Below are 27,216 nucleotides of genomic sequence, written 5' to 3'. Positions count from 1 at the left end.
GAAAAGATGTTTCCAGTGATTTCGTGTGTATTGAGGCACACTTTTTTTTCTTTCTTTCCCTAAAACAGGTTGAATACATAAGTTTATTTTATCTTTCTGTACTATTTTAGGAGAAAAGCTGAAGTCATGCTTGGACATGGATTGTTCTCTTTGTTGGCTGAAAGGCTGATGCTTCAGACAAGCTTAATCACCATGACCACATACAATGTCCTGTTTGAGGTAGTAATATACTGTAGTTAGGATCCAATCTTCCTAATTACTTGTAAGACATTGTTAGAAAATTGCTTACATATTTGTGCTGATATGTTCCAGATGACATTAAACCTTAGTGTAGTGCAGCTGAGCGCTGCTTTATTTTTTTCCCAGAGCTCACTACTTTAGCTTCCACCCCTCCAGCCCCTTAACTTGGTTATGCTCATTATGAAAAATTCTAGATAATGAGTAAGCTGAGTGTCTCAAGCAGACACTCATATATATGTGGAATTTTATTATAGCAATGATCTTGCCTTATGATGATTGTTTTGGGTTTCTCTTCCAGTGTATTTAAAATAACAGTTGTGCACTTAAGAGAAAGCAAAAAAAATAGTTTAGGGTAAAAATTTAGGAACAGGAGGAAAAAAATTATCAAGAAAGAGAACAAGTGGGTTTTTAGGATAATTTTTAGAGCCACGGTAGAATAGTGGTGGTGCTGTGTGAAGGATGTATCTAACCATTTTTCAGTACGCTCTCTTTATGAACGTTGATATGGCATCTTCTTTCTTGCTAGATTCTGACGGAACGGATTTGCACTCAAGTGATACATAAACAACATCCTGACCCAGATTCAACAGTGAAGATACAAAATCCTCGTAAGCACTATATACATTTCTAATTGTTGCTGTAAGAAAAGTCTGCTCTAAAAAGCCATGAGAAAGTTAATTAAGTACATCCAGCAGTCTTAATTCTGATCTCAGTTTTACAGTGTTTCATACCAAAGGAAAGATAATGTGTGTTTAGGTGGAGTTACTTAGAAAGTATGTCTCTACAGCTTTTTGAAAGATGTTTTATGTGTCTAAATGTGTATGTAGTTCATAACTCACCCTTTTTGGCTGTGCACTTTTGTTATGAAATGGTTTTTCAAGACTTGCATGCACAGAATACTTTGATTTAATACATGTTAAGGTTCCAGCACAATTCTGATTGCATTATTTAGTGATGTCAGACTAAATTACCTGAAATATGGAAACAACCTTCATGTTACATTACCTTTAGTATGACAATGCTAGATGGAAAGTAGGAGAAATGTATCCACTCACTGTTTTGGTTAGCTTACTTTATGGAAAATATCTTGATATGAAACTTTAGATGTCTTTTGAACTAAGGGAAAATACTGATATCCTTTTCTGAATTATATGTGTTATTAATGTGCTCTGTATATAATACAATGGATTTGGGAGAGTTTTGGGAGTTAATTTTTTTTTCTGGAGAAATGACAGATTTTTTTTTTTTACTTTCATAGCTGCTTTGTGTTTGACTATAGGTCATAGCTGTGACTTTGCTTCATGCAGAAAGTGAGGAAAGAGAAAGGAAAGTGAAGCAGATACAGAAATCTAGTTGCAGTATGCCATTTGTCTTCTGGTAAATCTGTATGAAGCAAGAGATGTGAAGAGATTTCTGTTACTTTCTCTTAAGACAGTTGAAGTTGGCAGTTATTCCTGTGGTTAATACAGGTTATTTGTGGTGTGAGAGATGAGTCTGTAATTATCTAGATCTAACAGGAAGAGTGACTTCTAGAGTGCCTTTTTAAGATCAGCGCTAATATTATCAAACAAGGAATTTTCTCTTTTTAAAGATATTGTACGAGGTGAACTGAAACTGTCACAGTGACTGTTCAAATTGCACCTTGATTTATTTACAAAGGTTATTTTTTTTTTTTAAAGTAACAAGAGCAGTGACTGTTCCTCTGCTCCGAAAAGTGAAATGTACCCACAGTTTTAACTGTGTCCTAAAAATATAGAAAACATTGTGCTCATAAAAAGTGAAATTTGATATCAGGAAGGTTTTGTCCCCTTTCCCATATTTTTTTTTAATAACGAAATTGTTAAGAATAATTAGAAGTTCTTCACATTGCTTGAAAATTCAGTATTATTAAGGGCAGTAAAATCTATGCATTTTTCTCCTATACTTATTTTACAATTGATGCCTTTTATTATGTGAACTTCCTTAGAAAAAGGTTCCGACAGATTCTGATAGACTGTAATTTGTTCTGCAGTAACATTTATGTTGCTTAAACCTGATAATTCAAAGAAATTTCAGAATAATTTAGCTTGGATTCCATTTTCTTCAGCTATACAGGCCTGCAAAGCCCCCGATGGTGAGCAGGTTTGAGAAGTCTTATGAGCAGCGATTTATGTTAGTTAAACCTTCGGTTCAAATAGAGATGTGCTTTTTCTTAGTATAAAACTTTTTTTTATGTAGCGTCATGTTTCTTGTACAAACGATATTTGAAGATGTCCTGTATTTTATGCTGTGCTTGGTACTAATATTTTGTTGCTCATGAACTGTTTTACAGAGATTTTGAAGGTTATTGCAATCCTGCTACGTAATTCTCCACATTGTCCAGACACTCTGGAGGTTCGGCGAGCCTTTCTTTCAGATATGATTAAACTTTTTAATAACAGCAGAGAAAATAGGAGGTAAGATAGCTCGCTATATGCACATGTATACGAAGTAAGTAACAAGGTCTTCTAGTAAATTAGACTCATTAAGCAGATACAGCTTCACTGCTGTTCAGCAAATTCTATAGTATAATCTTCAATATGTAAAATTAGAGAAGCTTGCACATAGCGGTGGTTTGAAACATGTTGAATTCCTGACTTAGCTGATGTATATTTCTAAGATATATTTCAAAATTTTATTAAATAGCATTGTGTATATTGCAGGAGTTTGTTGCAGTGCTCTGTGTGGCAGGAGTGGATGCTTTCCCTTTGTTGTTTTAATCCCAAGACTTCTGAGGAGCAGAAGATAACTGAGATGGTGTATACCATATTTCGAATTTTGCTTTACCATGCGATCAAATATGAGTGGGGTGGCTGGCGTGTTTGGGTGGATACACTGTCGATCACACATTCAAAGGTGAGTGTTTGAAATAGTTGGGAAATTTTGCTACATTGTATAATTAGATTTAGAGTCTAAAAGTGCTGAATCATACAGTAAGATAGTCTTGAAGTGAAGGTTGGTAGTTAAATAAAAGCCCAGTGTTTATATCTGTTACTGAGCATAACTTTCAAATATTTGACAATCACACGTTAATTTTGTTGTTTGAACACTTAAGTATTTGATGATGATGTTGTTGCTCAAATCGTGATAGGATTAGTTTACTATGAAAATGGCACCTGTTTCAAAAATGAGAAAATCAAATTTCATGAGCTTTTCTGAAAAATGTTAAGTGCTGTTCTTGGCTTTTAATAATGGCACGAACACAAGGTGGCGCACCATATCTATTCATAAACAGAAATCCCTTTTAGTAACATCAAAAGACTGTAAAACAAACCAGTAAAAAGCAAAGAAATCGGAGTTAAGACAGATGCTTCAGCTGTTAAGCTGTCATGGAATACAGGGTGAGAACGCAAATGCTTGCTGCATGAATAAGATTATTAGCCTTCATTATTCTTCTGTCTGATTTTTTTTGTTGTTGTTACAACCAGAATTATATCATAAAAGTTACTAGTAGATCTTTGAACAAGGCACAGTATGAAAGATAACTGCCCTGCCTTTTTCTGAACAAAAGAGTGAGGCCAGCGTGGGCCTTGTAATCATTCTGTTTTATCAGAAATATTTATTTAGAATGAATTAATTTATAAATTATGTATTTCTAAATGTGTGCAACTTAATGGTGCAAAATCTGTGAATCCTAAAGATAATTTTACGATTCTAAGGAACTGTTAGCATTTCGGAGGTCCTTGATTTTGTATGATTTTTTTTTTTCTCAGAGTCAGTCTCTGCAGACAGCAAGAATACTGTTATTTGGCAGCTCTGTTTATTCATCGCATACGTAGCTCAATAGAGGATTATTGGGCTATGGGGAGACCAATATAGAGATCTATGTAATAAAAGTGAGTCAAATAATATCATTAAATAGTCACTTAGCTAAATGGATTCTAGGTGCAAAGAATCCAGGGCCAAATTTTAACCCTTGCAGAGATCACATTTTAGTTGTTGAAATATCCTTAATCTTCTTTTGTCGTGTCTGCAGTCTTCTCTTTCACCCAGGATGCAGAGAGTGTGGGTGGAGTAGATTGTACAATGGCAAGCTGTAGCCAGACTAAAGATCCCTAATGTGCTTTTATAGAAACTGGCATAATTTAAAGCATTTCTGTGATTGTTGGGGAACTGTCCTGGGGAAAAATGGAGAGATGAAGGAAGACCACTTTTCTACCTCTGTTATACAGAGCTTTGGTGTATTGAATTTAAAAATTATCATGTATGTTATCTTATAAGCTTTAATTCTATTCGTAGACTCTTTTCGTATGTTGTAAGGTAATGTTAATGTAGGAAATCTCATTTAAACAGCTTCTATGTCAAAATGGTTATATGGAGTTTTAGTCGTCATCTTCAGTGACTTAATGTGACTGATCAGTTGTCTAGAGTTCATAGAGGAGAAAACAAGATACTATTGTGATGCCACAGCCAAATGCTAAGGAAAATAGCCCAGGTTTTAGAAAATACAAAAAAGAAAAGAAGTACAGATACTGTTACTTTTTTTCCTTTTTTTCTCCTTTTTTTTTTTTTTTTTTTTTCCCCCGAAAGGCAATGCAGGAGTGAATGAGAATACAATATGCTTCACCCTTTGTTTCTCATTTTTGGGTCCTGGCCCGCTAGTATAATGAGTTATCCTTGGTTCTAGAAGTAACTTCTTGTGTTAGTTTTCCCAAGTCTGACCATGTTGGCTTTCCAGTCAATATATGAGGACTGTTTGTTCTTCCAGCCTGCTTTGGAGGAAGTTGAACGATGGCGAGGTTAGAAGTGTGTGAGCGCAGGCAAAGCTTGTAGCGGATTGTGATTTTGAAGGAATCGTAAAGCAGTTCAGCTTGTTTGGACATTGGTGCTAATATCAAATTCCAGAAGCCTGAATGAAAATGATTAAACAAAAGCATCCAGAAACTGACTTAGTAATAGAGCAATGAATGAAGATGCAATACTCAAGGATTTTAAAATTGTTTTTTTTCACCTTTATTATGCATTTGCTATTTGAACTTTTTATTAATAATATATGCAATTTATGCAACTAGCAGTATAAAGCCAGATGATGTTTCATAACTATATTTTAATTACATATGTATAAATTAGGATAAATCACCAAAAAACCTCTTTGTGGTAAAACCTTACTAATCACTTGAAAGTGTCCTTTTAAACTGATATTAATATCTAATGATAATGAATTTTTAATCCCTCTAATTTTACTTATTTTGAATATTCTCGTATCCTGTTACACTAATGTTGAGATTCATGTAGATCCACACATGACATGGTGTGAACATAATTCAGTGGGCAAATGGTTTGATGCTAAGTGCATCTCTGATTTTGATTTCTAGCATGCTTTCAAAGCAATGTGGGAATTATGGGAGCAAAAATATTTCCTTAACATAGCTAAGAGAATAACCAATTTGTGTTTTTATTATTTCATCTCTAATTGTATTGGGTTAGTGCTTATTTTTCCTTTTTACAACTCTTTGCGCCATTCTTGCCTCTAATTTACAACACCATTCTATGATAAAGAACTAGTATATAAAGGACTAGTGTTACAGAATTGGATAGGTTTTGCAGAGCTACACATCAAGATACATGCAGCTGCTATAAAAAGCCAAAGAAACTCAATTGCAATTTTATTGTCCAGTTTGATAGATTTCCTGCCACCTTTGTAGCAGGGAAGCTGTTTGTCACTGTAACCCTCTCCTCCAACAGCTGCACGACGTTTTATAAGCAGCAGCAGCTTTTCCAGCATAATTGCCCTACATTGGTTTCCTTGTACTCAGAATTTAGAAGGTGCGTGTAACCTTTTTAAAGCCAAATTTCTTAGTGTTACTCATGTATTTTGCTCATTTCCGTATTTTTTTTTGATGTTTTTTAAATATTAACACAGTGTATACAAATGTATTTTGTCTGTGGCTTCTAATTCAGTAAGAAATATTAATGAAAAAATTAAATCGTAATGCAGTTTGTTCTAATTGGCCAGTGCTGAATTTATGAAAGCATCTAAGAACTTCTGGCTTTGAAACACTGTAACCATGGTCACTAGGCCTTGGACTTTATCTGTCTAGCCATGTTACTTTGTAAAAAGGACCAATAATTTTGTGGTTAATAATAGGAAACAAGTAAAGAATGGTGCAAAACCTGGCTTTTTGACCTTTTGGCTTCTCCAAGTTTTAAAAGATTATAATGATTTACACAGTGTAATACACTCTGAAATTGTCTCAGTGTTTTTAATGGCTGGGAAGAACTAACATTTGCTTATTTCAGGCACTTAAATAGATTTTACTACTCAAAAGTTGCTTCATGTTGCGATGTAATTCAGGTAAAGATATTTGGGTAATTTTTTTTTTTAAGCAGCTCTAAAAATTTTCATTAAGACTCAGAAATGTTAATATGTACAAGCTACAGTTTTATTCCTGTATAAGTGTAAATTGCTGTATAAGTGGAAAAATTTTGTTCACCAGTCAAAATGTGAAGAAGTATAATCTTAATGTTAGTACTGTGACTTTAACATACAATGCATTTCTAAATAATTGTTACTTTTTGGTATTAAGGAAGTATAGTTGTAGTAAACATCGGTGCATGTGAAGTAAATTTGTGTGTTCTCTGGTGCCCAACTCATTTAATGCAGAAGAAAAAAAGTGTTCACAGAGTTTGCATGTCTTTGCCTGATTTTTTTTCTTCAGTATGTTAGATGAGAGAAAACTGGCAAAAGCAGCAAAAATAGGTGGTGGACCAGTTAATATATGACGGTAATTTAAAAACTAATTTGCAGAGAAGTGAACATGGCTCAGTAGTTTTCAAAAGTAACAGGCCATCAGGATCTCTCCAGTTCAAATCCCATTGGCCATTTATGAGTTATTGAGGATGGTTCTGTCTCCAGGGTTTTTTTTTTTTTCCCTCCATCTTGAAGAAGGTAGGGTCTCCCACTGTGCTATGTGGACACGTTTTTATCTCTAAGTCATTTTGAAGGCTTCAGATGTTCTTTGGTCCTCTGCAAAGTGTCTGCATTGCACTGAGAGGAAGCAGAGGCATCTGGCCAGGAGGGTCACTGTACTACTGCAGGTTTTTGGGTTTCAATTGGGAGATACCCAGTGTATCAATGAAGCAAAGCACACTTGAAATGCTTAAATATGAGGTTCGTTCTTATGGTATAAGTAGTTATTTATAAAAAAAATATTGGTTATTCTAGATATAAATGATTCTTGGGGACTTCACCTGACTTATGGAGAGCAGAAGGAGCTTGGAGACTAGAATGTGTGTCTTCCTTTGAAGTTGTGTACCCTCCAATATGTAGGGTTATGGCTCAATTCGCCACCTTTTCCAGGTGTTTCCTTGTTACAGGTTGTTTTGTAGTAGATGAGCAGGTTTTTTCTAATCAATGCTTCTGAGGAGAAAAAAGTAATTTCATTATTTAGCAGGCAGAATAGTTGGGAGGAGGGATCTGATGGACTCTTATGTATGCAATATGTCTAGTTAATGGGGAGCTCTGCTGTCTCATTATTCCCACAGTTTGAGTGGAATGTCGTAGATAAAGCTGCAGGATACTAAATTTGACTAAGTCACATAGAAAGAAAAGTGTGAAATGGGATATAGCAATAGAATGAGAAAGGTAAACTGAGAATTTATGAAGCAGGAAAGAACAGTACAAGCTGGATAGATGAAGCAACACAGAAGCCCTAAAAGAAGAGATGGGGAAACATTTTCAAGGGAAAGAACTCTTGCATAAAGAGGCAGACAGTCTTCCTAAGCAAAAGTGACCCGAGGAGAGGATGGATTCTCATTTCCTATAATGTAGTATAGAAATCATTGGAGGATGGGACCTGTGTTTGCAACCTGAAGAAGTGTTAGTGGCTTCCCTTGCTGTTGCTGCAGAGTTTGGGGCAAACCTCATCCATACTGTGTTCGGCTTGTGGCTACAGGGACTGAATTGCGCCTCTGGGCCATCAGTTGGAATGGTGAATTTGGGGTCTCTCCTACAGGGCTGTGAACAACACATGGAGACACTGGAAAGTGGTGGCCAAAGAGAGATGTGCACAAGACCTTTAGCCACATATTTACCACAATGAAGAGTGGTAGACACTGAATTTATCTACAACATATTTTTGTTAATAACTAAATATCAAATGTGCACAAGGCACAGTAGTACTCCATGGGGAACTGGACAGTCTACTGAACTGAAGGAATGATGACAGGGATTGGGACAGGGCAGAAATGTATACCTTGAGAGCATAATGTGCTCAAGTTTTGCAATTTAAACAAATCAAAAGCAATAGTTGCGTTAATGAAAATGAGCAGATATATATTTGGTATGCTGTTTCAATTTATTATTGTATGGTGATGTAACAGCAAGCTATACTTGATGTGATTTGAAAATAAAATGTTGCCAACATACTTGAAATTCTCTCTCAGATAAGTAAAGACTTTTACGAATTATATTGACTAGTACTTGCTTTCTTATTCTAGAAATTATTTGCATGTATATTTTCTCTCAAGCTGAGGAGAAAACCAGCAAAAATATTGCTACTTAAATGAAAGTGCAGGAATATGAAAATGTCTCAGTACAGTGGTTTTCATTTCCTTCCCCCAACTTGTTTGTCAGTGTATGCTTTTTTGGTGGAAGCACAGACTCCTAGAAACATCTCATGTGTAGTGTCCTGCATAATATATGTGGATTTACTTTTCCTAGCTTTCTTCTGTAAACCACCCCAAAATAACCCAGAGATTCTTCAGGTCCGTGGGTTACAGACTGTAAGTCAGTGTATGGTGTACACAGTACCTTTCTATCTTTCACTTCATGTAACTGAAAATTAGGTTTGGTATCTTCAGATATTGGTGCCTCTTGTCTAAACAGACCTATTTTTGTTTGGAGATCAGTTTTCACTTTTGAACAGTTAGTTTTGCTGCATGAGAAGTGGAAAAGCAGATCAATAAAGTCCTTGTTAAGATTTTGAAAGTTGTAACGCTTTCTGGAATTATGAAGAGTTTATTGATGGCATCAGCAGCACAGGAGCTGGTTTGCACTGAGGAGACTCTGTAAGGAAACAGCACAGCGGTGCTATATAGTTGTCTGACCTGTCTGGCAGACATTCCCTTCCTCTCTCTACAAAATTGCCCACTTGATAATGAAAAAAAAGGATGAAATCTTAACATATTGTTAAAATATTTTCCCTATGTTCTCTAATGCAAATGTCAATCATCTTAACCTTTTTCATGGCTATATGCTGATTTTTCTCCTAGGCAATTAGTAAATGTTGGATGTCAAATTAAGGTAAAATTAATGGCAGAAGCAAATGTTGCAGGTATTAGCTCACAAGTGTCTTTAACTAGTAGTGCGTAGAGATGCATTCCAAGCATTTCAAGCAGCTATGGATTAACCATCAAATGATGGTGAAGATTAATGATTGGCCTTTTAGCTCTCTAATTTAGAACAATTTCTAGTAATTAATTTTGTATTATCAGCTTTACAGTTGCAAATGCCTTAAGGAAAATAAAAAATTACTTGACTTTAGTACATTTAAGGTTCTCCAAGCTGACAGTTGTCATGTAAATTGTTTCATGCTTGTAGATACTGTTTAATACCTTTATATACTATCTCTGTCTACTTGTATTTAATAATCATAATTTCGACTTCATTTTGTGTTGTTGTTTATGCTGCTTTAGTTAACCTTAGGTGTTTTCTCTGTAGGGTGTATTGTTTGGCTTAGCGAACTTGTGTGCTTCATAAATGCCATGTCATGGAACAGAAGTGTGGCGGAAGAATTGTCCAGTGCCTTCATAATAATAGTACCACTATTTCTTGGTTTCTAGTCAAACCAATCACAAATTAATATAGTGAGCAAAACTGTTTAGACAGAGTTGTTGAAAAGTTGCATATTACAAAGCAGTATTTCTCAAATCTGTTTTCTTTTTTATGTAAATAAGAAAATCACAAGCTCGAAATGCAAGTTTGAAAAATACTGTATTTTAGGTAGACTGCCTAAACTTGTGCATTGCTATTTTAATTTAAATATTATTTAAAGAACAGTATTTAATGCATTTTAATTATTAAGTAACATGAATTCTTTCTCATGTTTATGGCAGAAATAGAAATTGCCTGCCTTTTTAAGTGGCTTTTTTTGGGGGAGGCAGTGATGCTCGTGATGCTTTCCTGTAGTTCTGTACTATCTAATTTTCTTTACCAGGGCATGTCTTCTTGCAGTTTCTTGTATTGTTCTTAAATCAACATAGATTTTTATCAGATTGTGCTTGGATTTATTTGTTCATAATTTTATATTGTCCATCTGTGAAGATAAGTTGTATGTATTGATCTTATTGCCAGACTTTTTTTCTTTTTTAAATTTTTCTTTTCTTTTTTATTTTTCCCTTTTTTTTTTTTTTGGTAGCCATCAATGATCTTCAGAGCAGTTTGTTTTCCAGTGTGTTGCAGGTTTCCAGAATGTTGCTTTGTAACGACTTCCAAACCGTTGTCTGTTCCCTGTTTCAGATGAGGCTGTGTTTGAAATTATATTGCATCCCCGTACCATACATTGTATTTTTAACTGTTGATGATAGCTGGGCAAAGAACAACTCGTTGAAAAATTGCTTGCACCTCTAACCTATACAGCAGCAATAGGCTTTTGGAAATGGGGTTGGCTTGGCAGAACACTAGAAAAAGAGTCAACATTGCAGAAAATGACTACACAGGTTATACAAGCTGAGATACAACTAACCATTTCTCCAGAAGGAGTTCCCAGCATTGTAGAATGTGTTCATGGTATGGAAAGTGAGAAGCCATAAAGTAGATTGCTATTAATCCTGCATATGAATTTAATGAGACTTATATTAGAATGATACATGAAAATATGAATGTTCACATTATTACAGATTTTTTTTTAAGAGCTGATAAGGTTGCAGAAGGGGGTCATGAGAAGGATTCTAGTCCTTCAGAATGAAGGATCTTTTTAGATGATCCTGTTACTTGTACATCTTTTGGATTTTCATAAACATTATTTTTATAGTATATCATAGGAAAAAACCCCTTGAAAACATGGTATTTCTTCCATATTGAGATATTTTTAATAACTCAGAAATGCAGACATAATTAGTGACTAGAAATTGAAGCTAGGCTTTCAAAATAAAGAAGGGTACCTTTTTAAATTTTCATTTTGTTTTTCTAGATGGTAGAGTAGATTTGGAACAAATGATCCGTGGGAGATTTCAGCTCTTAATTTTTAAAACCAAGGCTGGACAAGTTTCTGGATGCTGTAATCCAATCCATGTTACTGAGCTCAATGTGTAGGAAAGTGGGTTTAAATCAAGGGCTGGGCTAGATGATCTGATGTTACTTTCTGGCCTTAACCTCAGTGATTCCTTGAACTGTAATGGGGAAAGCAGCTATAACAGAACTGATGATGTGCTTTCAGAATGCATTTAAAGTTATATTCTTCGATGCTTGCTATTTACTTTAACCAGGTTGGTAATTTATAAAAGCACTTATGTAGATAGGACTGCTGGAACTTAGAACTTTATATTGCTCTTAAAGTTTGTTATGTTTCGTAAGGGCCAGTCTAAGTATCAAGTGTTGCTTGGTGGAACTTTGCAAGACTGTGAATGTGCTCTTTTTGCAAGGTGGATTTAGTAACTGCCAGCCCTGCAAAACATCTCTAGTATTTAATCCATTAAGATTGGATTGTTACTGTTATTGAACATGTTCTGTGAGTCAGATACTACTCACCATTGCACTCAAATTTCAGCACTGAAGAAAATAATGTTTTGTAACAGGTCCTTCCAGCCATTCTCTTGTGATCACGTTTGTGTCATTGTGCCTATCCCCATTTTTTTACTGGGTAAGGATGGCAGCAGCAGTAATAGAATTTGACATATATGTCTTCCTCATTTATCCTTTTCCAGAAAAACACACATACACAAAAGAAACACACAAACCTCACAACAAACAAACAAACAAAAACCCCCAAAAAAATGAACCCCAGGAAGAAAAAAAGTGCTATTCTCATCTTCGCTTGCTTTGCCCTTTGTTCAAGGGAACTAGTGAAATAATATTTTGAGGCTAGACCTGAGACTTGTTCAACCATTTTGGAAGTAGTGCATAACCAGAGTAGAATTCAGGTCTCATACTTAAATGTAGCTTAACAGTTTTTAAAAAGTAAGCATGAATGTTGCAATAATATGTAATACTGAAGACAGAAACCAATAAAGGTAGCTATGTTATGCCAGATTTGTTACAGCTGTACTTGCATTTTGTAGGTAATGCATATACATATTGTGGGTGAGTGTGCTTTCTGGGAAGTACATATGATAAATTTTGCTGAAATCAACCAACAGTATTTTTATTGAATGTCTGTTTAGTGCTTGTCAGCATAAAACTACTTAGTAGTTTTAGAAATGGAGTAAGCAACAGGGAGAGAGAGCAGAGGGAAAGCTGACTGGAGATAAGCTCCAGCTGTCAAGATTTCTTCTTTTAAAAAGCAATGATTGGACCAAAACTAGTACCTTTGTCTAATCATGTTTTTGAAAATGAAAGTGCAAGGGAGGGCTTTAATAAGCCTGATAGATTTTAATAAGCATGATATATTTTGTGTTGCTTTTGACATACTGACTGTGGTACAGTCAAGACGGGATTCAGAAGAACTTGCTCTCATTGGAAGTGTTCTCAAATGTGACATTTTTTATCATGAGGACAGTATCCAATATATCTGTAGTATAACTTTGTGATTTGAACAATGATGTGTGGGGTTTTTTCAGCAAAAACTGTAATTAATGTATGATTTCTAATGTACTTTCAACTCTGTTCTATTAGGTAACTTTTGAAATGCACAAAGAGAGTCTTTCTCAAATGTACAAGGAATATCAAGCGAAAGGAGGAGAAGGGAGTGGAATATGTTCTTCAACTCCAATTAGAACAATCTCTGGAGTTAGCAAAGAAGCTGAAACCAAGGGAAAACAGCAATGTTTGGAGTTAAAAGAAGATCCTACTGCTCCTTCCTGCATTATTGATGATGATATGGAGTGCAGTACTGAAAAGAAAGAGACAAATACCTCGTCAGGTGGTGACCAACGAACTCATTCAGTGTCTAATCACAGAGAGGAATTAGAGGGGGAAGACAGGGAGACTACACAGGAATGTATGGAATTTTCTCCAGAACCAGACGCAATAAAGCCCAGTGTTTCAGAAATTAGTACTGGAATAGCTGAAGCAATTGACGATTCTGTGAGCAAAGCTCTCGAGTTTGTGGAAGAAACAGTAGCCGTCACTGCTGCTTCTTTACCAACACAGACTATTTCGGAAGGAGAAACTCCTGAAAGCCCAGAAAGACTGGAAAAATCAACAGTAGAGGTGGAAGATGAAGATGACTTTGTTGATTTGAAAGAGGAAGGTAGTCTGCCTTTGCCATCGGAAGATTTTGCAGAAATGAACAAGGAATGTAGCTCTAATGAACGTGAAGTGACAAAGCAGGAAATAACAATGGAGAAACAACCTGAATGTGTGCTTTTAAAATCCGAAGATACTGAAGGTGTGGATGGGAAAAACCGAGAACTGACTTCTTTACCAGAAACAGTGAGTTCTGCAGTTGAAGAAGTCGCGACTCAACCGGATTCAGAAGGGAAAAAGAAGATGGAGGAAGAAAAGATTGTTTTTAGCAAAATCAAAACAGGTGAAGGAGATGCAAATGCACATGTGCCAGAGCCTGCTGGAGCCTCTGAGAAAAGAATCGCCAAGCTTGATGTTTCTAGTGTTGCGTCAGATACAGAAAGACTGGAACTGAAAGCTAACACATGTCTAGAAGCACCTCTGCCCCCTAGATCCATACCCGAGGTAAATTCTACCTGTCCTTCCTGTGTCTAGCTTAAAAAATAAAAGTTCTTATATGAGATTTTTGAAAAAATGTGCCTGTACACATTTTGGGGATTTTAATGTGTGTGGATTTTTCTGAATTGTTGAAAGAATACTTTCAACCCTTGATTAAAATAGCCATAGTTCTTACTATAATAATTTGTGTACTGAGAAGTCTCTAAGATTTTATTCTTTGTACATCCACTTAAGGATGCTGATGGAGACTGGGTTTTTGGCTAGAGGGACACTTCATCTTTGCTGGTGCTTCTGTTCTTAAGTTTGAAGAATAGAAAGAAACATTTATCTATTCTGAGGGGATTTTATCTGCTTCTTTAGTCAACCTCCCTTTTACTCTTTCAGTCTGGTCTCTTATCTCAACTTTTATAATTGAGAAGTGAACATTCCTTGTGCAGAAAAAAATAGCACTAAGTTTCTTTCATATCTTAATGGAACTTGTGAAAATATTTTTTACACTAGCTACTCTGCAGGTACACAAAAAAATTTTATATATATGTATGTGTTTGAAACCATAAAATTTGACAGGGTTGTCATTCAGTCATGACAGCCTACCTTTTTGCAAGTGTAATTTAAAACTGGGTTTTTGTTGCATGTTGCAGTGCTTCACCCCTCTAGGCTTTAGTTTCTAACTCAGCTTTTCATGGTTAAATAGTCATGTGTCTGAGTACTTCCCTTCTGCAGAGATACCTGCTAATGGATGCTCTTCATTCTGCACCATTCTTCCTTAAAGGAGCAAAACCACTGTCTACAGCAACTGTGGTAAGGTTGAGTTGCTGCTTGTGTATACCTAGACTGACAGGTGTGGTAGCGCAGCTGTAGACTAGTTTGTAGGTTTGGTGTATCCAGTAAATAGCATTTGTTTAATAGTTTTAGCTTTATTTGTAACTGTGTGTACAGTATAAACTTGTTGAATATCTAAAATCTCGAGTCTGTTAAATGCATTTTAGTGTATGCCATGGAAACTAATAACCAGGGTTTGTTTGTTTTTGTTTGTTTGTTTTTGTCTGCAAACTATGTATTCAGACCTCAGGACAGCAAGATTCTTCAGGACAAGAGCTAGCTGCTACATCGGATGGGCAGAGGAGAGACTCTAGGTCAACTGTGTTTCGTATTCCTGAGTTTAAGTGGTCACTGATGCATCAGCGCCTGCTCACAGACTTACTCTTTTCCATAGAAACAGATATACAGATGTGGAGAAGGTAAATTGATATGCTTTATATGGAATGAGCTAGACTGTCATTTCACTTACAAATAACTTCAGATTTTGCTGTAACTGCATGAGAGCCACTCTTTGAATTTTGTGCATCTGGTATTCTAGTAATTATTTAGTAGCCTTAATTATTTTGTGGGCTACAGCTGAATATTCTCAGATTTTTTTTTTTTAAGACTCTTTACAAACATAAATGCATATTGGTTGCTGGCCTGCACGTATATTTTGACTGAAATTCTGCCCACATTGAAGTCAATGGCAGTCTTACTGTAGTTTTTTATTGGATCATGATTTTCATGTTCTTGATGTATGTAAGGGTCTGTATCTTTTATCAGTAACTAAATATGGACTAAAGAAAAAAAATCTATCTTAAATACTATTTATTACTGCTGCATTTACACACACAATGTAACTGCTTTGATAAGGTTCTGTGAACACAGATGTTCTCTGCATTTAAAAATTAACTTGTAACAGGAATCTGGAATGTAATCAAGATGATTTTAGTAAAAAAACCTTCGAAAACAGTAGTAGTTCTGCATTTAAATGTTAAGATTTAATAACTTATTAAATAGTGGTGTCTATTGATAACTTTTAATAGTGAATGTCAAATTTAAATTGAAACATATAGCTATACTGACCCAGTAAAAAGAATGGCAGGATGAATAAATGTAAGTATTTAATTGATTGAAACACAATTTAAACTGATATGAATTTTTGTCTGACAATAATTTTTAGAATGTGACTAAATTATCCTCTCAGGACATCATCAGATATAGCTAAAATATATTTTTCGTTTAGGTTATGTTTTGAAAATCGATTTCTATGTTTAACATGATTTATTTTTTTGGGTTATGTTGATTTTTAATTCATTCGAGAAGCCCTTAGTACTTGATTTTTCCAAAGATTTTGTTCGAATCTATTTCACACTTCCAGGAAACTTTATTACATTGGCTGGTAGAGTGACTTTTGCTGTAGCAGAGAATCATAGACTAGCCTATAATATATATTCATCTAGATTATAAGTAACCACACATCTTGATGTTTTTCACAAGCTACCATCTGGAGAGGTTTACAAAAAGGAAAGGTATTTTTAGGTTTAGGTTGAGGTACATCAGTTGAATGTTATGGTCATGGGATATTTGCTGTCTTGGTTTTAGTTTTATGAAAGCATAAAAATACTAAAATACCACAAAAGAAAGCTGTATTTTGCATGTGGCTTTTTTTGGTGAAACCTGCTTTACTTTTTTTTTTTTTTTTTTTTTGGGCAGCCATTCTACAAAAACTGTGATGGACTTTGTGAATAGCAGTGACAATGTCATATTTGTGCACAACACAATTCACCTCATCTCTCAAGTGATGGACAACATGATCATGGCTTGTGGTGGTATATTGCCATTGCTTTCTGCTGCCACATCCGCTACTGTAAGAAATGCCATTTTAATTTGTAAATTTATCTCTTGTGGGAAGATGTCTTTCTTTATGCAGGGTGTTCACTATTATATCTGTCCTTTTGGGAAACAGGAATATGTGAAGGATATTTCCACAAACCTCTCTTTCCTCCCTTTGCTACCTCCATGCTTCCTCTAAGATGAGTTGGATGCCTGCCGTCTTTGCCTGAAGACATAAAAAGAAGTTGCTTAGCTTCATTGTCCCACAGTGGTCTGGAATAGGATTAAATCCTAATACTAATGATTGTTTCTAGAACATGACTAATTACTGCTTTTGAATATGACTGAAAATGGACTTCCAACATAATATTTTTCTTCGTTTAAGTTATAAGAATATCACCTTTGTAAAGAAGTAAATGTTGCGTCCAATTTTTCTCTCTGTAGCATGAATTGGAGAATATTGAGCCAACTCAAGGACTTTCGGTAGAAGCATCTTTAACATTTCTCCAGAGATTAATCAACCTTGTGGATGTGCTAATTTTTGCAAGTTCTCTTGGTTTCACTGATATTGAATCTGAGAAAAATATGTCATCTGGAGGAATTCTGCGACAATGTCTTCGTCTGGGTAAGCAAATAAAACCACTTAATGAGCATAGGAGCTTGCTGTTACTAAATAGTTAGCAATTGTTATCTTGAAGGTTTATTTCTTTTTTTGTTAAATCAAGATTAAATTTAGCCAAAGAAGTACTGGGATCTTTTACTATTTTACTATTACTTTATTCTACAATGCTTATGCATTGGGATTCTTTTCCTCTCTAAAAAGTTTAAATAAAAGAAATTATTAAGTTTGGTAGCCTGTTGTGGGTGCATGTTTTCATTTTATCCATGAAGATACTTCTTTTGCCAAAGTTCCCCAAATAGTCAAGGCCAAGAATATAGCAGCTTTAAGAAAAAGAGATCTTGTGCTACATACAAACCCAGGAACTTTTACACGGTGTAGAAAAGAGGTTTAAATCTTGAGGTCAGTACATGAAAGTATGGTGAAAACTAGAGATGTACGTTTCTAAAGTGTAGGGTTCAAATTGGGCAGTAGTTGTATCCAGTATTGTAGAATGTTTGCATCAAATAGGATTGAAAGAAAATGGTCATTACCTAAAAAAGTAATGACTTCTCCAGAAACGAGAACATATAAGATCATAAGTGGGTCCAGGAGGAGATTGTTCATGCTAGTTGCATGCTGTAATACTTCTTGTAATGAAAGTTTAATTTGCATGAGTGTCAGAGCACCTCAGAGCCTCAACAGTAACTAGCCTTCCTCTCCCTTTCTAGGCAATTAAAACTTTGTGCAGGTAGAACAAGATTTATGGGATGCAAACAGGTATAGAGGTGGGGTAGTTCTTTTTTCCTTTGAAAATAATATTAGAAGATGAAACAGGTACAATTGTGAAGCTAAAAAAAGAAATTGTGTTAACTTCGGAACATTCAGTCCAAGAGTAACAGAGCATTGTGAAGCAAATATTGCTGTTTGTTTCACTAGTGTATAGCTTGTCTTTCTTCTTTGCTAGTCTGTGAAAGTTAGGTGTCTTCACCCTCCCTGCCACATGGTTGTATGCATGGTAAAATTCCAATGAGGGATGCTAACTTACTTTGAAGTATCCATGAGATAAAACATACATCTTCTAGTAGGTTAGTATTAATTATCAGTTAGAAATTATTAAAGAATTTTGAGCATTGTTTTGCGGCTACTTAAAATTTATGGAAGCAAAGTATCATTTTACTGATGTGCTTAAACTTTTTAATTTGTGATAAATAGAAACGTATGGTACATCTCTGTAAGGGATATAGAGCAAAGTATTTCCCAGAGTAATTCTTAACATTTCCTTTCCTTTCAAGTATGTGCAGTAGCTGTAAGAAATTGCTTGGAGTGTCAGCAGCATGCACAGATGAAGCCTGTTGGAGACGCTGTGAAGAACCAAAAAGCAGTGCAGGGCTTTGTAGGAACAGGAAAGTCTGCAGCAAAGGCAAGTATAAGACCACACTCAGGAACACAAAAGACAGTAATTATTACTCTGTACAGAGGGATAAGTTTTTAAATTTATAGCTGTAGCACTAGTACTTTAATAGAGCTGAAGAGCAGGAACACTGGAAATCTGAAGTAGTTTTTCCAATATGTGAATTTAACACTTACTATATTTAACCTTCCACAGTGAAATCAATCTGTCACAAGAATTTGCCAGGTTTTTTTCTTCCTTTAAGATGAAATGCATATCTCATCTTTGTGTTCTAGTTATAGTGGTATGATGTACAGTGGCTGATTGTACACACAATGATTCTTGGTGGAATGCTTTTAAAAACAGAATGTGAAATGAATTTTTTTTAATAGAGTCCAGTAGACATTGTGACTGGTGGCATTTCTCCAATACGAGACCATGACAGACTTCTGCAGGATATGGATATTAATCGACTTCGAGCAGTAGTGTTCAGAGATATAGTAAGTTACAAATAATGTGTGTGTTTGGTTGGTTGGGTTTGGTTTGTTTGTTTGTTTTTATACATTTCTGCATGTATCTGTTTCCTGAACACTTGCTGTGTGTTACACAGCTTGGCTAAATTGAATTTACAAAAACTGAATTCTGCTCGCAGTAATTAGGAACACATAATGCTCTGCAGCTGTTGTGTTTGGGATTGGAAAGAGGGAGAGGTGAAAATCTCTGCCTGCTGTTCAGGCTCTTTGGTGTGTTCCTAAGAGATGATTCTCTGGAATTCTGCCTATTATATATTAAATATGTTGTGTTTAGTACACATAGATACTTTCACATGCTGTACATAGACAAACTGTTTATGTATACTACGTATTATATCAAACGTGTTTGTGTACTTTTGAAAAATTAGTATCTTTCTAGCTAATTAGAAATTAGAGGTCATCTCTAATTCCTTTACTTCCTCCAGAGGAACCAATTTCTGTGCATGTGCTGTAAATATGCATATGTTTTTTAGTCTTGAATTGACTAAAAATATCTCTGCTCTATGTCAGCAACTTTATAGCTGATATTGAGGAAAGTGAGATTGATTGCTTAAAAAACCACCTCTGTAAGCAAATACAGCAGCAATAATGGCTATGAGTTATTGGTGGATTTGTTCTGGACACCAGAACTTATTTTACAGTAATTGGACTATTTAGCAAGTATAATGATTTACACAGTGACTTTTGTTCTATCCAGAATAGTGAAGGATCTTTGGTTTTTATCTTTACAGCAATTATTGATTGAAACAAGCTTCTTTCAACCCCTACTTCAGTATCAGTGTGCAAAAGAGTAATAGGAAGTGAATTTTCCATATTGGTGGCAACAAAAATAATCATAATAATGCAATCTTCAAAATCAAGCACATTTTGTGTACTCATTTTTTATTTTAAAAACAATATACACACATAACTTCTGCTACTTTGCATATCTAATCCACCAAGTTTTCTATTCCACAAATGTAAAATGATGCAATAACTCTGCTTTTTGGCTACTGTGTTGAGCGTGGATAAAAAGTAGACTTTGAAAGTCTTTTAAAGTATAAGCAGCTCAGGTAAAGATTGAGACAGTTTTTATCTGAGCTGCTTATACTTGCATCTAAATGTTTTATGTTTGATTTGCATGTAGTTTCTTAAATTGTGTTCAGCACATAGGATTGTGGTTGGCATGATTTGAGCCTGTATAGGAAGAACGCATTGGGATTCCACTTTACCACCAGTAGCTGTACTTCTGGTAGTACTTCTCCAGTACTTTATTTCAAGGAGTGCTACAAACATAGAAAAAATCAGGATGGGTTATGCCAATTCACTGGATCACAACTTTACGAAGTACAACTGGAAACTGCCTTGCAAAAATTCATCTAGCAAGAAAATTCTTTATAAGCCTTACCATTATAGGGGATTTCTGTCAACCTGGGACTGTGCTCGCCTGATGCTAACCTGTTATTACCTTATTGTTTCTGTCTTATTCTGTGAAAGTTAAGGATTTGGGTTGAACTGAGGGGAATATAGGTTATTTCTTCAGTGTAACGGATAAGATCCAGCCATGTTATTAATTCTTAACAGAGAACTTGTCATAAAGTTCTCCCAGTGTTGCTTATTAAAGAACTCTTTATGGAATGCGGAGCTTTAGTAGGCACCTCAATAATAAAATGAGCTTTATAGTTGTCTTGGTTTAACTTAATTTCTTGAAGTGTTCAAAGGGAAAAGTTGAATGGTACCTGAGCCCTTATGTAAATGGAGGGGGGGAACAAAACAAACAAACAACAACAAAAAAACACACAACCCCCTCCCCAGCCTTTCTCTTACTGATTGGTTAGTTAGGTTCCAGATATTCGATAGTTCTCCTGTGATCCTGAAGTGTACAAAGGTTTTCTTCCTTCAACAGCCAAAGAGGACAGACTTAGGCTAAATCATAATGTCTAGTCAGATCTGGGATGTGGCTCTTTCCTCCATTTCACTAGGAGTGAACAAGTACTCTGGAGAACTACCTGACATTGTTCATATTAAGATTTTCTTAAAAATTCTTCATAAAGTTATAGCAGTAATGCAAATGAATATCTGCCAATTTTTCCTTAAATTGTACATAGTAGAATACATCCATTTGGACAAACAGATGATGAAATAAAACCTTAATACTGGTTCTGGAGTTTGTTCTACTTCATTCATATGCAATAGTTTATAAATAGGTTTACAGTTTTGTTGATCATGCTTGCCTGGTTGTACTTTAAAGCAAATGCTGTTAACATCTTAGCACGTTTGAGGAAACATGTAACAGAGGGAACACCTGTAAATAAAGGGGACCTAGTCCCTGCACTAATTCAAAGCATGTAGTCAAAATACATCACCTTAGCCTAAGTTGTCATATTTATGAATGAAAAATGAAGGGATTAGTGCACTTGAATACAATTGCTGTGTTCCCCAGCTTTATAGGTGAGACAAACGGTGATTAGAGAATATTGTTCTTCCATGGTTGACATATCAGCTTACTCTCAGTCTGTTTATGGTAGCGCTGGGCATACTTTACAGGAAAATAAGCATGCTGCTGAAATTGTAATAGAAAATTCAGTGTGTTTGTCTTTTTTTTTTTTTTTTTAACAGGAGGACAGTAAACAGGCTCAGTTTTTGGCTTTGGCTGTTGTATATTTTATATCTGTGCTCATGATTTCGAAATACAGAGATATACTGGAACCCCAGAATGAAAGACGACCACCAAACCATAGCCAGTCATTCAAGGAGTCTGAGGATGAAAATAATGAAACTCGTGCTGCTGGTAAACTGTTAATTATTTGGCCAAATGAAATAATGTGGCTTGTGCATCTTAAAATTCTGCAGAAGTCCCTGTGAGATTGTATAGAAATATAGCGTTATAACTACTTAAGTAAACAACATTGTAGTATTCAATTTGCCTCAGTATTTGTGTGTATCTTTTTCTGATCTGAGAAGAACCAAATCTATAGGTTGCTTTTGCTGTGTAGAGGTGATTAATCTCACTGAAGTAGCCAAGTATTCACGAATGCCTGTTGCGGAAACATCTTGTTGAAGTTCAGTATGCATAAGAATAAACTGGCGGCTTTTTGTTTCCAGCATAAAACTGTATTTTTCTTTCTCCTGTTCTTCTTTAGTACATCAATTAATTTTCATTCTTTGACTGTTGAGTCAATATCTTCTATTTCCTTGTGTCTTAATTTTTGGATGTTACAACTTTTCAGGCTTCTCAGAAATTAGAAGGAATTTTTTGTGTTCTGAGCTTCCTATTATATACTTATAGATAATATTAAATCTCTAAGTAGGTAAGAGGAAATACTTAAAGTTGTATTATTTCACTTGTCACCTATTGGTATTATTTCTTTAGGAGCAATGTGGTGAATGCAATTCTGTTAACAATGAACTTAAATTGTGTTTTCTGTCTTTGCTATGAACAGATGTGGAACACCCGTCTGCTGCTCTCGGTGCTTCAGCTTCAGCCTCTGCTGAAGATTCAGAAAGTACAGCATCTGTACAAAGAAAGGATTCTGGTCTTGGGGAGGAACCAGCTTCAGGCCAAACCAACAGTTCCAGTGGTGTTGCTGAAGCAGGACCTCTGCATGTCAGTGCAGGTCCGGATGCAATCAGTGAAGTACTGTGCACACTCTCATTAGAAGTAAATAAGTCTCAGGAGGGCAGAAGTGAGGCAGGAACTGAGGATAATAAGCCTGCAACTTCTGTGCCAGCTGCAAAAAATGTCAATGTAAAGGACATCCTGAGAAGCCTGGTAAGCACACCAGCTGATGAGACTGCAGTGGATCCTGCTCTTCTGCCACCAGCCTTCCTTGGAGTTCTTGGTGATGGAGCTGCTGAGCAGGCTGTACAGTTCCATTCATTTGACAGGTAAATGTAACTTCTGAAATACTTAGCCTATTTCATTTTGCTTAAGATATCTGTAAGGAACAGAAAACACTCCCACTTCAGTTCACCAGGTCTCATGTATAGTGTCATCTAGTACTTGATATAGTCGAGATGCTTTGATTTACGAGTAGAAGTGTTTACTACAAAGTCCACTGACATCACACAGGTTCGTCATGAAGGTATGCTCTGCAATTCATGGGATGCCATGTTATGCTGTAAAAGACTGTGGAAATGAACAACGACTGGTGATTGGGTTATACTTGAAGGTCTTGAAGCCAGGTCCTGTTTTTAAGAGTTAACTCTTCTGTCTCCATAGATGTTACAGCTCAGAAGTGATAGATAAAAGGGCCAGGAAATTGCCTGGAAATGATTGCAGGAGTAAAAGGAAAGGTTAAGAGTGTAAGGTGTTCTTTAGTCTTTCCTGTTCTCCTGTTCTTAACTGCAGCACTTGCAGGTGAGTGTGGCTGTACTGTGCATATTTAGTCAGTTTTAAAGGACACAGGAAATAAAATGGGCATTAAATAACTTAAAGCAACAATTTGTAGATTAGCATCTATATTGATCGCAAAGCTTTATCTAGTTTCTGTTACTGGTTTAATAACGGTTACAAATGGATAGAAAACAATGGAGTAATCATCTTCATGTCCTTAAACCTGTAGAATAGCCCAATATACATTTACAAAAATGCATCTGTGTTCTGCCTTGTGGGGCTGAAGGCCTACTTTAAATCTTTCAGGCTTCATACAGTAGATATGTCCCTAAGCTGTTAGATTTACTTTGTTAAAATAGCTTTTAAATTTTGTTTCATTTTAATAAATATCTGCCTTTCTTAATAGTCAGTTCCTGTAGTGGATTTAAAATGGGACATTTCCTGCTTTGGTTTTCTTTCTTTTCTTTTTAGATTGAAGTATTTTCTGATAACAATTTTGGTGTCTCCCCTACATCTCAGTTTCATTAGATAGTTATCTTTTCCCAAGTATAGTAGACCACATTGTCTTTTACTATGCTTACTGGCTTTCACCTGTCCAGAATTCCCTATAACAACCAAGAAAACAAAGGACAAAAGAAAGAATCCTGTAATGCATTCCTGCCTCTAGAAAAGCCTTAATCATATCCAGAAATCCTGCAGTTGATCTGGTGTGAGGGAATTCCTGCTTACCATACCAGTGTCTCATCCTGTGGTTATTCCTGAACTTCTTCTGGCTGTGATGTCTTTGCAGTCTGTGGCTGCCTTGCTCAAACTAGCAAATATAGATGACCCAAGAAAGGAGTGCGGCTCTGCCAGGGGTATGGATGCAGCTGTCACAACGTGTCTTCTCAGCTCAGATTGCCGTATCACTAGTGGGGGAAGAGGTGGTGGTGGTTGTCTGGCTAGATTAGACACAGATGATGTATGCAGGCATTTGGCCCCCTTGCTCTTGTCTCGAAGTAAATATTGTGTTCTGCTCATGATGCTAAACAGGAGGGCTTATTTTGGGAGCAGTCGGAGGATGGAGGCAGAGGGGGAAACCTGGGAGAAGGGGGACACTCATTTAGAACTTGTTATGCCTCTGTGTCCCTGCTGCTGCCCAAGTGCTTTTAGCACTTCTCCGCAGAGGCCTATCATTCCTCTTTACAGCAAATGTGCAGCTGATGTGAAATAGCATAATGGTTTAGTTTATGACTAATGTTCTTCCTCAGGAAATTCCTATTGTTCATTGCTGAGTGGTCGAGATTTGAACCACAAAATAACGTGTTTCTGGAGATCTGGTACAGAAGTGCATGTTTCATCTAGGAGTTCTTTTTTAGCTATTGCTAAAACTGAAGATTTGTACTGTCTGCGCAAATCTGATTTGAATTGGTTTAAAGTAGGTTAACTAGACAGGAAGTAATTGGGCACTTGCAGTCCTGGTATCTGCCATAGGTGGATTATGCCTACAAGACCTTATCAGAGGAAATGATGCGATTTAATTTGATAAATGTACACTAATGAAATACTGGGCATTGGCAGCAGCCCTTTGGTCACTTGCAGTTCTGTGTTCTTTTTCTGTATAGTTACAAAATAACTCAAATAATTTTTTAAAAAAGCTTAAATTGCAGTGTATTTTTTAAGGCAAATCACTAAAAAGTTGAACTGCTTGCTGTTTTGCCCTTTTAATTTTCCAGTGTTGCACTGTCCCAGATGGACTCCTCTTTCCCTTTTCCAACTCCAATGTGCAAGCCATTTTTCACCACAAATCTTGACGTTCTCTCATTTCAGCCCACAAAATAATTACTGTATCAGATACTGAAAAGAAGCCACTCTGGTGAAGAACTGTATATAGAGGAGTGAAAGGGGTGCATGGACAGAAGCAGTAGACAGCACCGTGCTTGTGAATGGAAGAGCAGAGGGCAAGGGATTTAGGTAGAGGTGTCTGTAGCTATCTGGATTGCTCCACCATGATAACTTGTGGGTATTAGTTTCCCATGACATTTTGTGTTTTGTAGGCGGGGCTAAATATGTGAGAAAAAGGTCATGAACCAGTATAAAATATTTTGTCCTTCAGCGGTTGCATGTGACCTCAGTATGTCAGCAACTCTGTGTTTCTATGTGGCTTGATTTTTTTCATTTTCTTCATTTTTGGGGTACGTCAGGTAGATAAAAGTGTACTTAATAATGTAGAAGTCTTACCTCTAGTCAATTATCATCTGGTAGTGACATACACAGTCTTGCATCTATGGTAAATACATTGCTCTACGATGAGGCATGTTGCTAACTAGCTAATAAATCAGTTAATAAAAAAGATGGAACAACTGTGTATATGAAACAATTATGTTTAAAATTATATAGACAGGAAAGTTTTTCATGACCACTTGAAAGTAACTGTATCTTTATATAGTGCAACTCTGCTTAAAATAGAAGTTTATGCTGTGAAATGACACCTAGTGACAGCAGTGGGAAGGAATTGTGCTAGGGAAAGAAAAAACATTTTACAAGAAACTGTAGTAGAGTTGCTCGTATCTCTGGGTGCACAAGAATACTAAGGTACATTGGGAGAGTTTGGAAAGCAGGGTTTGGGATGCTCTCTTATTTTCTGTGTCTGGTTTACATTTAATGTATTGTTTGATGGCAAACACAAACTCTCAGAGTTATCTTTTTATTTTTTTCCTTTTTAAAGACACTTTGTTAAAAGTTGTTCCCATGTAGCAGTTTTCCAGCAGGGTATCTCTGGGAATTTCAAAGCATCTCTCTGATCCTGCATTTATCTCAGGAATGCTGTGTCAGAAATCAAAACTCTCCTCATATCTTAAGGATTATCAACTTCCCAGCCATAGCTGGAGAGTATACAGTAACAGCTATGTGAGTGAAACCTTACTGAAAGGCTGCCAGGTTGCAAGGCTTTGCAAACAACTAGGTGTATGTGTTCATTCCCATGCCAAAAATCTTCCTCTTATCTTCTGTGAAGATACAATCTCGTGATTAGTGGGTGCCAGGGGTTTATCATGATAAAGTTCAAGACTTGCATTGGCTTTTTCCCAGGATCCCTAGGGACATGAATTAATGTTCCAGTTTCAGTGTGTCCTAAACCAACAGTTTTCTTATTTAGTAGTAATCTTTTAGGAAAAGAGCTGGGGGGCTAATACAAGCAGATTTAAATAAAACAGAAATAAAAATAATGAAAGCTAGGATAAAAAAGGAGATGACATTTCTCTTCAGTTACTCTAATAAAAGCTATAACCTATAACTTGCTATTTTTACTATGCAATTTAAAATAAAACCGTTGTCTTTCCTGGCTTCCAGTGGTCTTTGTGGAAACATTCAATAATCATGTCATTATAAGAAGCTGATGCTGAGGGTTCAGAGGAATGTAGGCCCTTAAATCATGGTCTTGTACCATAGAGCTTAAATCTGCAGCTAAGCTGTAATTTACAGAAGAGATATGTTAATAAGCTTGTTTATCTTTTTGGAACATCATCTATAAGCTGATTAGTTTGCCTCAGACTGTGTTTATGCATTTGTCAGTCAGTGGCGTGCATGTGCCTTTGTCATGGCATTTCGGTTAAATTTAGTCAAAGTCCCTTTTTTATATGGAATGAATACATTTTAGACTTCATTGATTTGGGCCTCAAGTGTAAAAAGCATCAACTCGTCGTTGACAAGATTAAG

The 27,216-nt window shown here is 35.9% G+C and overlaps 1 protein-coding gene across 4 annotated transcripts in view; it reads left to right on the top strand.

The window, feature by feature from the left end:
• The window catches only part of LRBA (LPS responsive beige-like anchor protein), a 412,983-nt gene that overhangs the window by 61,087 nt on the left and 324,680 nt on the right, over positions 1-27,216 (top strand). For 3 of the 4 annotated variants that reach the window (XM_065634945.1, XM_065634947.1, XM_065634944.1), the window contains exons 19-30: positions 111-219; positions 767-848; positions 2,552-2,675; positions 2,922-3,114; positions 13,031-14,047; positions 15,107-15,282; positions 16,562-16,715; positions 17,126-17,306; positions 18,575-18,702; positions 19,065-19,172; positions 21,804-21,975; positions 22,628-23,072. In XM_065634945.1, the coding sequence (XP_065491017.1) occupies positions 111-219; positions 767-848; positions 2,552-2,675; positions 2,922-3,114; positions 13,031-14,047; positions 15,107-15,282; positions 16,562-16,715; positions 17,126-17,306; positions 18,575-18,702; positions 19,065-19,172; positions 21,804-21,975; positions 22,628-23,072 (2,889 nt within the window). Of the gene's footprint in view, positions 1-110; positions 220-766; positions 849-2,551; positions 2,676-2,921; positions 3,115-13,030; positions 14,048-15,106; positions 15,283-16,561; positions 16,716-17,125; positions 17,307-18,035; positions 18,068-18,574; positions 18,703-19,064; positions 19,173-21,803; positions 21,976-22,627; positions 23,073-27,216 lie in introns of those variants that run through there. The other variant, XM_065634948.1, reaches the window with a different exon arrangement.

This window comes from Caloenas nicobarica, chromosome 4 (assembly GCF_036013445.1).
Source record: "Caloenas nicobarica isolate bCalNic1 chromosome 4, bCalNic1.hap1, whole genome shotgun sequence".
Taxonomy (NCBI): Eukaryota; Metazoa; Chordata; class Aves; order Columbiformes; family Columbidae; genus Caloenas; species Caloenas nicobarica.
The sequence above is the reverse complement of the archived record's forward strand: the minus strand, read 5'-3'. Positions and strand labels throughout refer to the sequence as shown.